Source organism: Nansenia antarctica (assembly GCF_963989245.1).
Source record: "Nansenia antarctica genome assembly, chromosome: 12".
Classification (NCBI taxonomy): Eukaryota; Metazoa; Chordata; class Actinopteri; order Argentiniformes; family Microstomatidae; genus Nansenia; species Nansenia antarctica.
This window is the reverse complement of record NC_137682.1, coordinates 6,854,036-6,868,387: the sequence shown is the minus strand read 5'-3', so window position 1 is coordinate 6,868,387 and position 14,352 is coordinate 6,854,036. Positions and strand designations below refer to the sequence as shown.

Sequence of the window (14,352 nt, the reverse complement as noted above, 5' to 3'; positions counted from 1 at the left end):
TCACTGTATATATGCAGTATATATAGTACATACATTGCCCTGCGTAAGCAATGGAACAGTGAAGCATTTTGTCTTATTTTGGCTCTACACTCCAAAATGTTGGATTTAAGAATCAAAGATGATCAGCTTTAATCCAATGTTAAGCACTGGCAAGCTCAGCAATAGGCTAGGTGCACGATCTCCCTACTTCCTGAAAGGCAACTGGGATGAACATATCCTGTCTCACTCTATTGGTTTAATTGATTAATCAGCTGTGCACTGTGTGTTCCAACAGTTTACCGCACAGCTGATTAATCAATTAAACCAATAGAGTGAGACAGGATATGTTCATACCAGTTGCCTTTCAGGAAGTAGGGAGATCGTGCACCTAGCCTATTGCAAACAGGCTGGAAAGGCCAAGGCATACTTCAACAGTGGATGACCGAAGAATGCTCACAATAACTAAGAAAAACCCCAGAACAACTATGCCACTGATCAGGAACACTCTCCTGGGTAACTTGTCATAAACATAAACACGTTGGTAATTTCTGAATGGTGAAACCAATATGTACACAAATACCATCAACAAAGCTGAGAATCTCTACTAAGACTAGACTCTAACTTTAACCGGTTTGATTTAAAATCCAACATTTTGGAGTGTAGGGCCAAAAGAAGAAAAAATGCTGCACTGGTCATTACTTCTGCATGCCACTGTATATGTGACGGGCTGGAGAGAGAGGTGTACCAAGTTGACAGCCGTGAATTCGTGTTTGTTCATATTACCAAAGTTTACGTGTTGAAAAGCCCACAAGATATAACATAGAATTTGTTGGCAAACTAGGATTGTTTTCGTTAAGCTTTGTTCTCGGGTGAATGTTGGTGATTACATGTCATGTTTATGTTTAGGGATCGTGATCATCTAGTTATGTGTAGTTAAGTGTTTTTAGCATATTCATGTTCTATCAGCATTCTGTGACATGTTAAACACGCAGAGCAGCTAACTAGCTAGCGAAATGTTCTTTGTTGTGGAGCACAGTCTGAAACCAGTCTGTTTATTTGTTTTTGGTTCAGGGCGATTGTGGGGAGCAATGCCGTGTCTGGCCTGCAGAGGGGGATGCAGGACTGTTGGTGAAGGGGATGGGGGGCGTAATTGACGTCGGCTGATCTCAGTTTAGGGTAGTTCAGAGATATTGAGTGTCAAAGTTTTTACATTCCATTATGTTTTGTGAGATGGAACCTTTGTATTTTATGAATTACTAACTCAAAAATGTCAACATTTTTAAAATAACACCACACAGGCATTAATAAACACCTAATGAATCAGATTATGTAAAAAAACTCAATTTTGACAAAAATGGAGATAGAACCTTATAATTCTAACGTCACAATGGAGATAGAACCTTATAATTCTAACGTCACGACCAGTAACGCCAGGAAGCAGAGACCGAAAGGGTCGACGAACCGGCGAGCAGAGCCAGCTTCGGGCTCTGCATATTATTGTTTACGGACATTATTATTATTATTTTGATTTTGAGTGTGAAAAGTGTATCTGTGAGGCGAAGAAGAATAAACTGTCTGCGCACTGTGAAACTCATATCCCTGGTGTTCCGGCTCCCTCTGTGCAGTGAACTCGTTGTTTTAACATCGATTTTCTCTGCTAGTTGAGTTGAGGTGTACCGACAATCAAATAAGCATACCGACCTTGCCGACTTGGTCCACCTTTGACCAGCCCGTCACACATATATAATATATCCTTTATATACATATCCTATATATCTTCAATGAATGTATCCATAGAAATTCTCTCAGTACATTTTTCTCCACCATATAAATCCAATAGATCTCTGTAGAAAACAATAACATATTTGACTTAAACATGGACCAACTGCATATTGTTTCATTCTCTCGTTTTATACTCCTTCATCTGCTCATTCTTGGCTGCTTAAACCTTGACCTCTGCTGAAATGCAGTAGAGCACATTGGGAAGACATTGGGAAGCCACAGTAGAAAGGTGCTGACCTTTTCAAAAACAGGCCCTTTTCCAGACAGAGGAGCAGGAGGAACCTACCACAAAGCACACACGAGAAGGTCCTCTAAAGTAGGGTGGTAAAGGGTGCTTTGACTTAAGCACCCATTGTAACTGTAGGGCTGCAGTTTCTGCTGGTTTTCAAGTCACATTCAACTCTGACCTAAGTGAGTTAGGCTGAAGAGACCCATCTGACCGAGTTGGTTAAGTGTGTTGTGGCAGTGATAGTACAATATGGAATCAGGTACACTAGCACCAAAAATTTATATTTTTCTTTCAGTGTTGTGCGATGAAAGAAACCAGCAGACACTATGGGCCCTCCAGCCTCCAGGAGTATGGTTGCGATACTCGTGCTCTGAGCTAACTTTAGAGCAGCCTAGTACTAAGAAAGTCTGTACAGTCTACACCTAAATCCCAGTCCTCCAATGGGATGCTTCTGGTGAGGGAGGGGCGGGAGCAGACTCCGCCCCCCTTGAAAGATCGACGACGAAAGAGTTCTTAACAGATTCAACTGTTGCGTCTAGCGACGTCGGTCACCTTCTGCAATCAGAAGAGAGATTTGGAATTATGACTCTTGCAATACCAACGCAAATTAGGTGAACATTAGTAATTACATATATTTTTTATACAGGGTGCTGGACTGAGGCTTCTTTTCACTGTCAAAAGCTTAACTGATAAGGAGAGTGTTTGCAGGATTGGGGATGGGGCTAAGCACAGTGGTTAAATCAGTAGTGGATAGAGTAATGTTAAGGGATGCTTGTACCTTTGCCTGACAGAGCCATAGGAGTCTAAAAGCTGAGTGCTGGCCACTTCCAAGTTCCAATCGTACATCTCCAAGATTTTCAGACACTCTGTCCTGGTCTTCAGTCCAAGACAGAAGAGCTGCTCCACCTGCAGAAAAAAAAACAAAGTAAGAGGACTCCATCAGTCTTTAAAAAATGTGCAGTCCTTCAACAATTTGGTTGCTTAGTCACAGGATGCTTATGCCTAAGGTGGGCCGTAGACCCCATGTCTTCAAATAGCTTCAAAACATGTGACTGTACCAACTAAATAGAGTCCTTAATAGAGACCCTTACCTTGAGATAATGCACTGCTTTCTCCACATTCCAGTTGTGGTTCTGGAGGGCTGTCTGACACTCTTCTAAAGTCACACCATGGACCGCCTCCTGCACCTGGACACCAAACAGCCAAAAAACCAATCAATGCTGCGAAGTCTTTGACCAATCATATACAGTATACAGTCCTCTGCTGTCAACCAAAGTCACATGAAACCCAACAATAGTTAAAGGCCTTTTTCTTTTTAATTCCAAGTGGCATACAGACTTGTTGTCAAATACATTTAGTAATATATACAAATATATGTTTGTTTGTAATAAATCAATAGTAGTTTGTTTACAATTTGGTTGTGAATTACAATGTACTGAGGAAGGAACATCAGTCAAAAACAGAATCATCTGAATCTATTTTTAGGTATTCTGGTTAAGAATGTACTCAAAGGGCACAACATAAATATGTCCCATAAGATTTTAAAAACTTTTTTTACACTCCTGAACTAAAGGCACATCATCCATGCCACGACTGCCTCAGTTTATTTTCACTGGACTTTCATAGATCCTTTTGTGTTTTTTTTCCTAATGAAGAAAATCTGTCTATGTCCCTTAAATCAAACCTTAAATGTGAAAAACAACAAACACACATAATGTAAAGAAGGATCAGAAACCAGAGCTTTCAGTACTCACCATTTTGACCCTATCGGCTGAGGTTCCTCCCTCCGCCCTGCCAGGTAGCCCATCTGAACTCACCCTGGGCATGCTGAGAGACGCCTTCATGCCTGGCCGGAAGCCCAGACTACTGTTGTTGTTGGAAGAGAAGTTGGCCTTCAGATCTCCCCCTGGGTTCTGATGCTGGTTCACGACCATGGGTCTGACCGTGGCCGTGTTGGCTTGCCTCCTCTCCTCACAGATCCCACTGCTGCCACCAATGGACACGCTCTCAGCCTCCTGGAAGAATCGGTCGTAGCGGTCCAGGTAAGGGGGTCTCTCGGGCAAGAGGTAGTAGTGGGTGTTGCTGACCTTTCGGCCGTCACGTACGATGGGTAAGATACACGGCCCCTTGGCTAGGTCCTTTCCCTGGGCTTGTGCTTGGATGACCTTTGGAGCAGCATATTTGGGGTCAGAAGCAAAGCTATGTGTGGTGGGCATGAGTTTTCCGGGTGAGTTTGAGAGGTAGGACCCGTAGGTGGGAGGAGGGGCGCTGGGGCAATTCATGCCCCTCTGCTGGGGGGAGCCCATCTGGAGGCACATGGGGCTAGGTGTGCGTGAGCCAGGCTGGGACAGAGGGTCCCGTGGGGGGATCTGAGGGGGCCGGTCCTGGCTATCCTCAGCAGTCGGAGTTGGGGACAGGTCACCAGACCAGCGGGCATAGTCCCCCCGTTTGACGGGCCGCGGAGGTATAGGGACACGCGGAGGTATCTGCGGCTTGTCCTCGGAGGAGAAGGAGAGGACGATCTGGCGGTGGAGGACATCCTGGTACTGAAGGCCTGAGCCTGGCGAGGGTGACGTGGACTGGAGGCCTCCGGCAGGGACGTTAAGCCTCCTCATGCACTCCTGCTGGAGCTCCTGGAAGATTTCCGCCGACTCGGAGTAGGTGGAGGCCTGGCTCTGCTTGCAAGGCAGGAAGAGGTTGTCCTCCAGGCTCGGTTTGTTTGTTTCTGGCCCCCTGGTGACCACCTCCTCCTCCCCCGCAGCAGGCATGTCCTCAGACGGGGTGTGGGTCTCACTGCTGCACCCTCTCTGCTGCTTCTGCTGCTGCTGCTCTATGCTGTTGATGGAGCTCACCTCCATATCCTCCTCGTCTTGTGCTACGTCATCATAGGCAGGCGGAGGGGGCAACGGACGGGCATCCCAGTCCACCACCGGGGTGGGGTGTAAGGGGCGGGGCAACGATCGCGACGGGCTCTGGGGCGGGGTACGGTCTAAAATATTATCTGCCTCCAGTGCCAGCTTGGCCAAAGAGAGCACCTGGAGCTCCACCACAGGGGAGGGGGTGGGTGTGGCCTGGGGAGGAAACTCCTCCCCAAAGTCGATAAGCGACACCTCGACGGGGGTGTGGCCCGAGCCCACGGTTCGGCCACCCTGTTTGGAAGTAGAGACCCCCCAGGTGGCGGGTCTAAGTTTCAGACCCTTGACAGAGCCTGGTTTCCTTAGCGACAGCCTCTTCAGGCCAGAGGCCGTCAGCTCCTCATCTTCAGTCACGGAGTCGTAGCACGGCTCTGGAAAACACAAACACAAACAAATCCGCAGCTTAGCAACAAATAAAATAATGTTACAACTCATGTCAACTCCAGTCATCAAGGCACACAATTAGGTTGGTTTTTCCCATTTCTACCAGGGGCTTAATTAATCGATTACTTTCACTGATTGGTTGAAGATCATACACCTGGTTGGCCAGATAAAATTGCTGACGAAATAAAAAAAAACTAAAGATGAAAACAGATGACTGTGGCCCTTGAGGAAAGGAGTTGAGCATTCTTTACTTAGTAGTACATCCTCTGATTGTGCGTCTCTAGTTTAGACCGTCAGTGCTGCCCCCTGTAGGTAAGTATATCAATTGCTTCTGTAGTTCTCCTTGCAGTCAGTGGATAATTCTGCTCAGTGTGTCCACCTGTTATGTGCAGATAATGGTCACAAGGTCATATGCATTTTGTATTGAACACAAAAGGAAGAATCCAATCCACCAGAGAACAAAAGTTATTGAAAAACGATGGAATTTGAACATGAACTTCCAAAATCATGGCAGTCCACAGAGTCACACAGGCCTGACGTTAGTTACAATTACTAATTCAATGCACAGCAACCAGACAGCACACCTGTTAATGGGAGAGGAAGAGAAAGAAAAAAGAGAGGTTGCTAGAAAGAAACAGGGTTCTGGGATAAGGAGAAGAGGAAGAGTGTCGATACTGAGACATCTTCCGACCCTCACCTCTACGTCTCCTAAAGACACCCGCTTTCCCCTCTACTGTGTCCCTAGAACTTCTACTGCCCCCCTTGTACCGTTTCTCAGTTTCTCCAGTAAAAAATAAAAAAAAAATAAAAAAAGTTTAGTAGAAGGCGATAATAGGGAGAAGGTTTTTCCTTCTATCAGTGGCCCCGGGCCCGAGCTAGAGTACTCTTCCTGCAACGAATGGTGGACTGCTGATTCACATGCTTAGTATTCAAATGTATTGATTGTAAGTCGCTTTGGAATAAGGCGTCTGCTAAATGCCAAAAATGTAAATGTAAATGTACTTTTCATTAGACATTTACCTTTTCCTCCCCCCACAACCCACACCCTGCTGTGTTCACACCTCATTCAGTCTTCAGTCCCTACAGTCCTGGGCTATTTGCAAAAATAGCTGTTCAACATCCTCTGGGTTTTCCCCCGATTGGCAGTATAGTTCGAACAGTTTGAAAACTCCTGCAGTCCCAATCAATCTCCTCTCCACTTACATTACATGGCATGCACATGTTATTAATCTGTGTACGGTAATTTAACGTTTGCTATTCTGTTGTTCAAAGAATAAAACTGGAACATGTTTGTCGTTGTGTGGAAAAATGTATCTGTCGCGCAATGCGCATCAATCAATCAAACTTTATTTATACAGCATAAATCATGGATTGAATATTTGGTCAATCTGGTCAATTTGGTCAATCTGGTCAATTTGGTCAATTTGGTCAAATTTGGTCAATTTGATTCGACTGAAGTATGTTTCGACATGTATGAGAGGGAAATCGCGAACAAAAAGAAAAGAACCATTCTGGAGGCATTTCCTTGCTCTTTAGGAGAGTTGAGCCTTTGATATGGGTCTACTCTATTATGTAGTAGAGTATCTACATACTGTATCTCCCCCTCACTGTCAGGTTAGCTGGGTCCGGACCACTTTTTAAAAAACGTTTAAAAACCCACTTATATAGGATGGCATTTTTATAAGTTGTTTTCTCTTTTTACTTCTGATATGTGCATTGACTTTATCATTTTATCATTCATTAATTTTAATCATGCTTGTGCTTTTATCATGCTTGTGCTTCTATCATGCTTGTGTGAAGTGCTTGTTTCCTTTTAATGAATTACGCTGTCTGTTTATTTGCTGTGTTATGCAATATTCTACCAAATGTACTGTGAAGCACTTTGTGACTGCTGTCTTAATAAATGCTATACAAATAAATAAAAGCAAAGTAAAGTACTCACTTTTTGCTCGTCCTGGTAGCTGAGTGGGCCGGGCAGAGTTCTGGTCCTGTCCCAAAACATCTGGAGGGTCCATGGGATTTCCCAGGTACAGACTGGCGAGAGAGAGAGAGAGACAAGGAGAGAGAGAGAGAGAGAGACAAGGAGAGAGAGAGAGAGAGAGAGAGAGAGAGAGAGAGAGAGAGAGAGAGAAAGAGACAAGGAGAGAGAGAGAGAGAGACAAGGAGAGAGAGAGAGAGAGAAAGAGACAAGGAGAGAGAGAGAGAAAGAGACAAGGAGAGAGAAAGAGAGAGAGAGAAGGAGAGAGAGGGAGAGAGAGACAGATAAAGAGAGAGAGAGAAGGAGAGAGAGGGAGGGAGAGAGAGAGAGAAGGAGAGAGAGAGGAGGGAGAGAGAGAGAGAAGGAGAGAGAGAGGAGAGAGAGAGACAGGGAGAGGGAGAGAGAGACAGAGAGAGAGAGGGAGAGAGAGAAAGAGAGAGAGAGGGAGGGAGAGAGAAAGAGAAGAAAGAAAGAGAGATAAATGGACTCTCCATGCGTAGGATTTGTTTGTTACCCAAGGCTAACCATAAATCAGGCCTAGCCCTGGCTCACAGATGCCTCCTGCCCCAAGTTTCACATCAGTTTATTCAGTCATGGTCCTGACTTGTTGAGTTTCAGCTGACTTGAAAATATATAAATGTTACTTGACTACCCTCCAGTGGTGAGAAAACCAACTCTGTTCAACTGCTTTTAAAATGCATCCTTCATTCCAAGAGGTAAACAAACACAAGGCAATTCATCGTTTTCAGTCACGTGACTGGCGCAGAGCCCTGGAGGGCAAAACATAGTGGAAACACACATTTTGGACACTTGCGATCCATATACAACACCCGCCGCAGTATTTCAATCACTAAAAACAGCGAAGTCGCTGCCAGAGCTGCAGTTCGGTGATGTTTACATATATCTTGGTGGTGTGAGGAGAATCCTTCCCCTTACACCACGGCCTTCAGTTCACACATACCCATGTTGGCATGGGTTTGAATTCGGGTCATGCCTACTGAGATACCCCCTCTTGCTTTCCTGTCGTTCTTCACTATTTCTATCCAATAAAATGAAACTATAACAGTGTGATGGCTGTGAAAAAAAAAAAAGGACATGGAGTCGATGTATGAAGCAGGAGAATAAAAGTAAGAGTTAAGTGTAAGCGGCGGCACTTACTCGTCGATCCTGTCGGGGAACCCCCAGCAGCGGTGGGGGTCTGTGTCTCCGTGGCCTGTGTGGATGAAGCTGTGTTTGAGGGGTCTGCTGATGTCGTGCGCAGAGAGGCCCGCCACTGAGGTCACCACGTTCCGGGGGAACTGGCCTACCTTCAGCGAGCGCTTGTTCTGGCCCCGCCACCAGTAGTTCTCTGCCCTGAGGGGAGGGAGCAGAGGGCCACACAGTCAAATGACAGGGTATATACAGGAATCTTGAGGTTAATTTGAAAGTGACAGTTGGATCTAAGTGACAGTTGACACTAGAACAGCCGTGTCTATGTTACCTACTCAGGGTATATACAGGAATCTTGAGGTTAATTTCAATACCTTTCTAAGACTTTTTAAAGACCTTGTCAATATTTTTCCAGACCTCACCGCCACTTGGAGCTGTAACCTTTGACATCAGTGACACCTTTAACTTAACAGCTTTAGTTTGCAATAGACCACTATCATACAACTGAATTTCCGGTTCATCTTTGTTTTTTAATAAAAAGTTTTGTGCTTTACAATTTTTTTAAATCACTCTCTCTGATGTGTGGAAACTGTATTCACTTTATGGCCTGTCCCCCTCACAAGCCTTGAATTAATGTTTTGGAATCTTTGGACTCATTTAGCAAATGAAATGTGAATTGTGGAGGCTGCGTTGACATTGACCTGCCTGTCAAAACAAGTTCCACCAACCTCAGTTGGGTGGCAAGGATCTCGTATCTTGCTTTCTGATTGGTCAGGGGGGGTTACACAATGCAATGAAGCATGCCTTGGCATAAGAGTGCCGCCTTGCTGTGCAATCTGCACGCTCCACATAGTGCGAGATGCACGCTCCCCGATCCGCACACTCCGCACAGTGCTGACATTTTAGAATATTCCAGAAGTATTATCATTTTGTGATAGACTGGAAATGATTTGAAAGGTTGACTCGATTAGACCAGTCAACCTTCAAAGCATTTCCAGTCTATCACAAAAGACTACAATAATGCTTTGAAGGTTGACTGGTCTATCATGATCGAATGATTGTTGACCACTGGTTTAAAACGGTTGTATGTGGGGGCGCTTAGGTGGTGTAGTGAGTTAAGCGTCGACCATGTAACCGCAGGGTTCCCGGTTCGATTCAGGCCGCGGACATATCCTGCATGTCATCCCTTCTCTCTCTCTCACTCACCCTGTCTAAATCTCTACTGTCTCTGTCAATAAAAGCAAAAATATGAGTGGGACTGCCCCACTCAGAAAAAATAACTTGTTGTATGCACACCTGCCCTCGATGATGGTGATGACATCGTTGACCAGAATCTGAAGCTTATCGGCCTCCTCAAAGTCCTGAAGGGCGCACATGTCGGTAGGCATCGTCTGCAGAGGAGACATGCAGGAACCTCAAATGAGCACTTTTAACAAACCGTGACGTTAGAATTATAAGGTTCTATCTCCATTTTTGTCAGAATTGAGTTTTTTACATAATCTGATCCGTTAGGTGTTTATTAATGCCTTTGTGGTGTTATTTTTAAAATGTTGACATTTTTGAGTTAGTAATTAATAAAATACAAAGGTTTCATCTCACAAAACATAATGGAATGTAAAAACGTTGACGCTCAATATCTCTGAACTACCCTAAACGGATATAGAACCTTATCATTCTAAGATCACGAAACATTGCACTCCAAAAGTACGGCACAAGACGACCCGTAAAAGCCATCACTAGCTGAGGGAGGAATCCACTAGGTGGTGCCGTAGGTCCATTTACAGAGAACACAATTCAGAGGTCCCAAAACACGAGGTTAACGTTGCCAGGTTAGAAGGGGGGGATTTTGAAGTTGAGCAGTAAATGAGCTGCATCCCTAAACAAACATACAGTACACAGTCCGATCACTCACACACAAAACACAAAACACACACCACACACACACACACACCTCTAACAGGAACTCCCTGAGGGCGATGAAGCTGGGCCTGTCGTCAGGTTTTTGGGCCCAGCACTGCAGCATGACGTTGTAGATGTCCTGAGGACAGTCCTCTGGTTTAGGCAGACGCTCACCCTCTTTGTCTATCTTATGCAGGATCTAAATCACAGAGAAACGATAACGTCACTAGATGACTTCTCCGTGTGGGAGCTACAGCAGTATACTTCAACCCAGCCTTCAATCCAAGAGTGTTCAAGTGTTAAAGGTTTGTGTATGTGCACAGTATTGTATGTACTGAGTGTGTGTGTGTGTGTGTGTGTTTACCTGGCTGCCGTTGAGGCCTAGCCATGGCTCCTGGCCGTGGGTGCACATCTCCCACAGAGTCACTCCGAACATCCAGGTGTCTGTGGCGTGGGAGAACGTCCGCGTCTTCAGGCTTTCTGGAGCACACCTACAGCAGGAGACACCAAACCAAGTGATCAATGCACAATGCCACACAAACACACACACACACACACACACACACACACACACACACACACACACACACACACACACACACACACTCACCAGGCGAAGGGCACCTTGCGGTGCTCCTGCATCACGTAGTGCTCGTGGTTGTTGGGCAGAGCCCTCATCAGGCCAAAGTCCCCGATCTTGACCTTCTGGGCGGAGGCCAGCAGGATGTTGCGGGCCGCCAGGTCCCGGTGGATGAACCGCCGCTGCTCCAGGTAGGCCATGCCGCAGGCCACCTGCACGGCGTACTGGCACAGCGTGTGGATCAGCACCGGGCCCTGCGGACGCACGCAACGCAGACGCTCCAGGAGGGAGCCGAGAGGAGCCAGCTCTGTGACCTGGAGGATGATGGAGGGAGAGGGGGGTGATGATGGTGGGAGAGGGGGGGGGTGATGGTGGGAGAGGGGGGTGATGATGGTGGGAGAGGGGGGTGATGATGGAGGGAGAGGGCGGTGATGATGGAGGGAGAGGAGGGTGATGATGGTGGGAGAGGGGGGTGATGATGGTGGGAGAGGGGGGTGATGATGGTGGGAGAGGGGGGTGATGATGGTGGGAGAGGGGGGTGATGATGATGGGAGAGGGGGGTGATGATGGTGGGAGAGGGGGGTGATGATGGTGGGAGAGGGGGGTGATGATGGTGGGAGAGGGGGGTGATGATGGTGGGAGAGGGGGGTGATGATGATGGGAGAGGGGGGTGATGATGGTGGGAGAGGGGGGTGATGATGGTGGGAGAGAGGGGGGTGATGATGGTGGGAGAGGGGGGTGATGATGGAGGGAGAGGAGGGTGATGATGGTGGGAGAGGGGGGTGATGATGGTGGGAGAGGGGGGTGATGATGGAGGGAGAGGAGGGTGATGATGGTGGGAGAGGGGGGTGATGATGGTGGGAGAGGGGGGTGTTGAGGAGGGAAAAGAAAAAGAAGAGTCAGAGATTGGACAAAGAGAAGAGTTGGGAAGAGAGAAATACATGTTTAAAGTAAGGAATAATAGTGTAGTAGTGACATTACTGGGTCAAAAAAGACCAAAGAAACTAGTGTGAAAGCAAATTACACAAACACAAGGCTTGATCCCGTCAATCCAAAATAACCTAGAGGAAAAATATAATCTATTCTAGAAGGTAAAGCAGAGACGAAAATAACAAAGTGCATGTTATTTTGGTCCACTGTCTCCCTCCCTCCCTCCCTTCCTTCCACCCTCCAGTCTCGACAAGAGTGCCTAGACATTTCTGGCACTGACATTATTTACGTGGGCAGGAAGCTGCCTGAGTGTGTTACTTATGAGTGTGTGTATGTATGTGTGTGTGTGTGTGTGTGTGTGTGTGTGTGCCTAGTTGTACCATCTTCATGGGGTGTGTGAGCACCACTCCGAAGAGCCGGATGAGGTTCTGGTGGTCCAGAGAGTGCATGGTGTTGACCTCGCAGATGAAGTCGTCCAGAGCATCCGGCTGGGTCAGGACGTCCGTCTTCAGACACTTCACTGCTACGTTCAACTAGAGGACAGAGGAACAACAAGGGATGTATGAAAACATATCAACATGTTGTCATCACGTCAATTCATAATCCATACCTTACTAGTCTGCACATACAGGCAAAAAACTGGTTGGACTATAGTACTCCCCATACAGTCAATTGTTGAGGGACTACCGTACTAGTCTTTTTTGATGTGTCAATTATTCTTAGTGTATTTTCTTCAGCATACAAATCAAAGTATGCAGTAGACATCATTTGGTTCACAACACAATGTCTCATGCGAATCATCTCAAACTGATGCGAATCACCTCGAAATGCGAATCAGAATGTTTTATGGAAACACACCTAGTAAGAGGATCAGCTGTACCTATATTATGAAGAAGAAGTCAGTTGTCAATTATTCAAAAGGTTTTGGTTACATTTCCAGTAACCCCGTCCAAGTGGAAATTCTGTAAGAGTTATTTGAAGGCGAACTAGACGATGGTCTGATGACACATTCTGTCATCATTCAAAAATACATTTTTAGCCCCTCATAACTAGACTCCAGTTCCTGAATCCGTCCAGGCTGTGTCTTCTCCACCCTATATCCTGGACCTTGCTGCCCCACCCGGGTCCCATCAGAACACTGCCCTTCACTATAGACCCCTGAGCAACACATTCCACATTAGTTTGCTGTTCAGCACCTCGTCAGTCAGAGGACAATGGGTCCCCCTCGAGTCTGGTTCCTCTCAAGGTTTTTTCCTCTGAGGGAGTTTTCCCTCGCCAATGTGCCCTATATGTTTCTCTAAACTTGATTGAAACTTGATTGAGTTAGGTCCAGCAAAGATGTTGAAGCATTTCCTTTTGACGTCATAGACTAATATAATCACATCAAGAGGCTCAAAGATACATCATACTGTACTGCGATACTATTCACCGGATTCAATATCTGGTAAATTCCTGTCCTTCTCTCTCTCTCTCTCTCCCTCCCCTTTTCCTTTCTCTTCCTGCGTCTGGTTCATGACCAGGTGTTTGAAATTGAAAGCAGCTGATGTCCAACATGCAATAGCAGGGCAAATAGAACACCTCTCTCTCTGTCTCTCTCTGTCTCCCACTTTCTCTAACTCTTTCCCACTTCTATACCTGAAACAACAACCAAACAAATTGTTCTCTCTGGGGCGCTTGGTGGCATAACACGCTGAGCGTTGACCATGTAACCGCAGGGTTCCCGGTTCGATTCTCACCACTTTCCCAGCAGGTGTGAACCACTCTCCTCTTTTGACCACGCCAAAAGAGCCGTCTCCGAGCTTCTCAAACAGGGCCAGGTCCTTCTCACTGATCAGGCAGGTGAGGGCCTGCTGCTCCCCAGGTTGGCCGGGCGGGGGGGACAGGAGGCCCTCCCCAGGGGCGGCCGTGGGGGACAGCTTACAGAAGGAGGAGACCGGGACGCTCTGCTGGAAGTCTCCACCGTCCAGGCGCTTCCCACTGAACACCTGACAGAGGGGAGAGCGGGTGAGAAACCTGCAGTTTCTGAAAATATCTGTTTTTCATTAAAAAAAGAAAGTCAATATCGGCAGAAATGTCTGTGATCTGAAAAATGTTCACGAATTGATTATTAAAAAATAATAGTAATACATATTGCAATATTTATAAATTGACAGCGCTGTAAATAGTGTTATTCTTCCACAATACATTGCAACTGCTTTATATGACTTTATGATTGGTGTCCAATCCTAAACAAGAATTTTTATGTTGGCAATGCAAAATGAAAAGTTAATGCACCTTGCTTACAAGGTGAAAGAGTAGCCAACAAAAACACTATGAAGACATAAATACACTGTGTAGCCTAACTGTACTATTTAAGAAAAGTAATTGTTTCCACTTAGTAGTCTAAATGTTGAGGAGAGAGGTGGGTGGTTGCCTTCATTCTTGACCCCAAAAAAATATTTTGGGTCGCTTTTGGCTGGCCCCCCCTATTGAAATGTTGTCTCCCCTTGTGTCTCCCTCCTGAAAATGAACTGGCTACGCCCCTGTA

General features: G+C 46.1%; 1 protein-coding gene across 1 annotated transcript in view; it reads right to left on the bottom strand.

Annotated features, from left to right (window-relative positions):
• Positions 1 to 2,538: 2,538 nt before the first annotated feature.
• tnk2b (tyrosine kinase, non-receptor, 2b) overlaps positions 2,539 to 14,352 on the bottom strand; it is a gene marked incomplete at both ends in the record, with an annotated part of 29,535 nt that continues 17,721 nt past the window's right edge. The window contains 12 exons of the mRNA XM_080543228.1: positions 2,539 to 2,545; positions 2,769 to 2,896; positions 3,082 to 3,177; positions 3,745 to 5,276; positions 7,232 to 7,323; positions 8,426 to 8,620; positions 9,713 to 9,807; positions 10,368 to 10,514; positions 10,680 to 10,806; positions 10,926 to 11,209; positions 12,206 to 12,358; positions 13,562 to 13,810. Coding sequence (XP_080399354.1) covers positions 2,539 to 2,545; positions 2,769 to 2,896; positions 3,082 to 3,177; positions 3,745 to 5,276; positions 7,232 to 7,323; positions 8,426 to 8,620; positions 9,713 to 9,807; positions 10,368 to 10,514; positions 10,680 to 10,806; positions 10,926 to 11,209; positions 12,206 to 12,358; positions 13,562 to 13,810 — 3,105 coding nt within the window. The remainder of the gene's footprint in view (positions 2,546 to 2,768; positions 2,897 to 3,081; positions 3,178 to 3,744; positions 5,277 to 7,231; positions 7,324 to 8,425; positions 8,621 to 9,712; positions 9,808 to 10,367; positions 10,515 to 10,679; positions 10,807 to 10,925; positions 11,210 to 12,205; positions 12,359 to 13,561; positions 13,811 to 14,352) is intronic.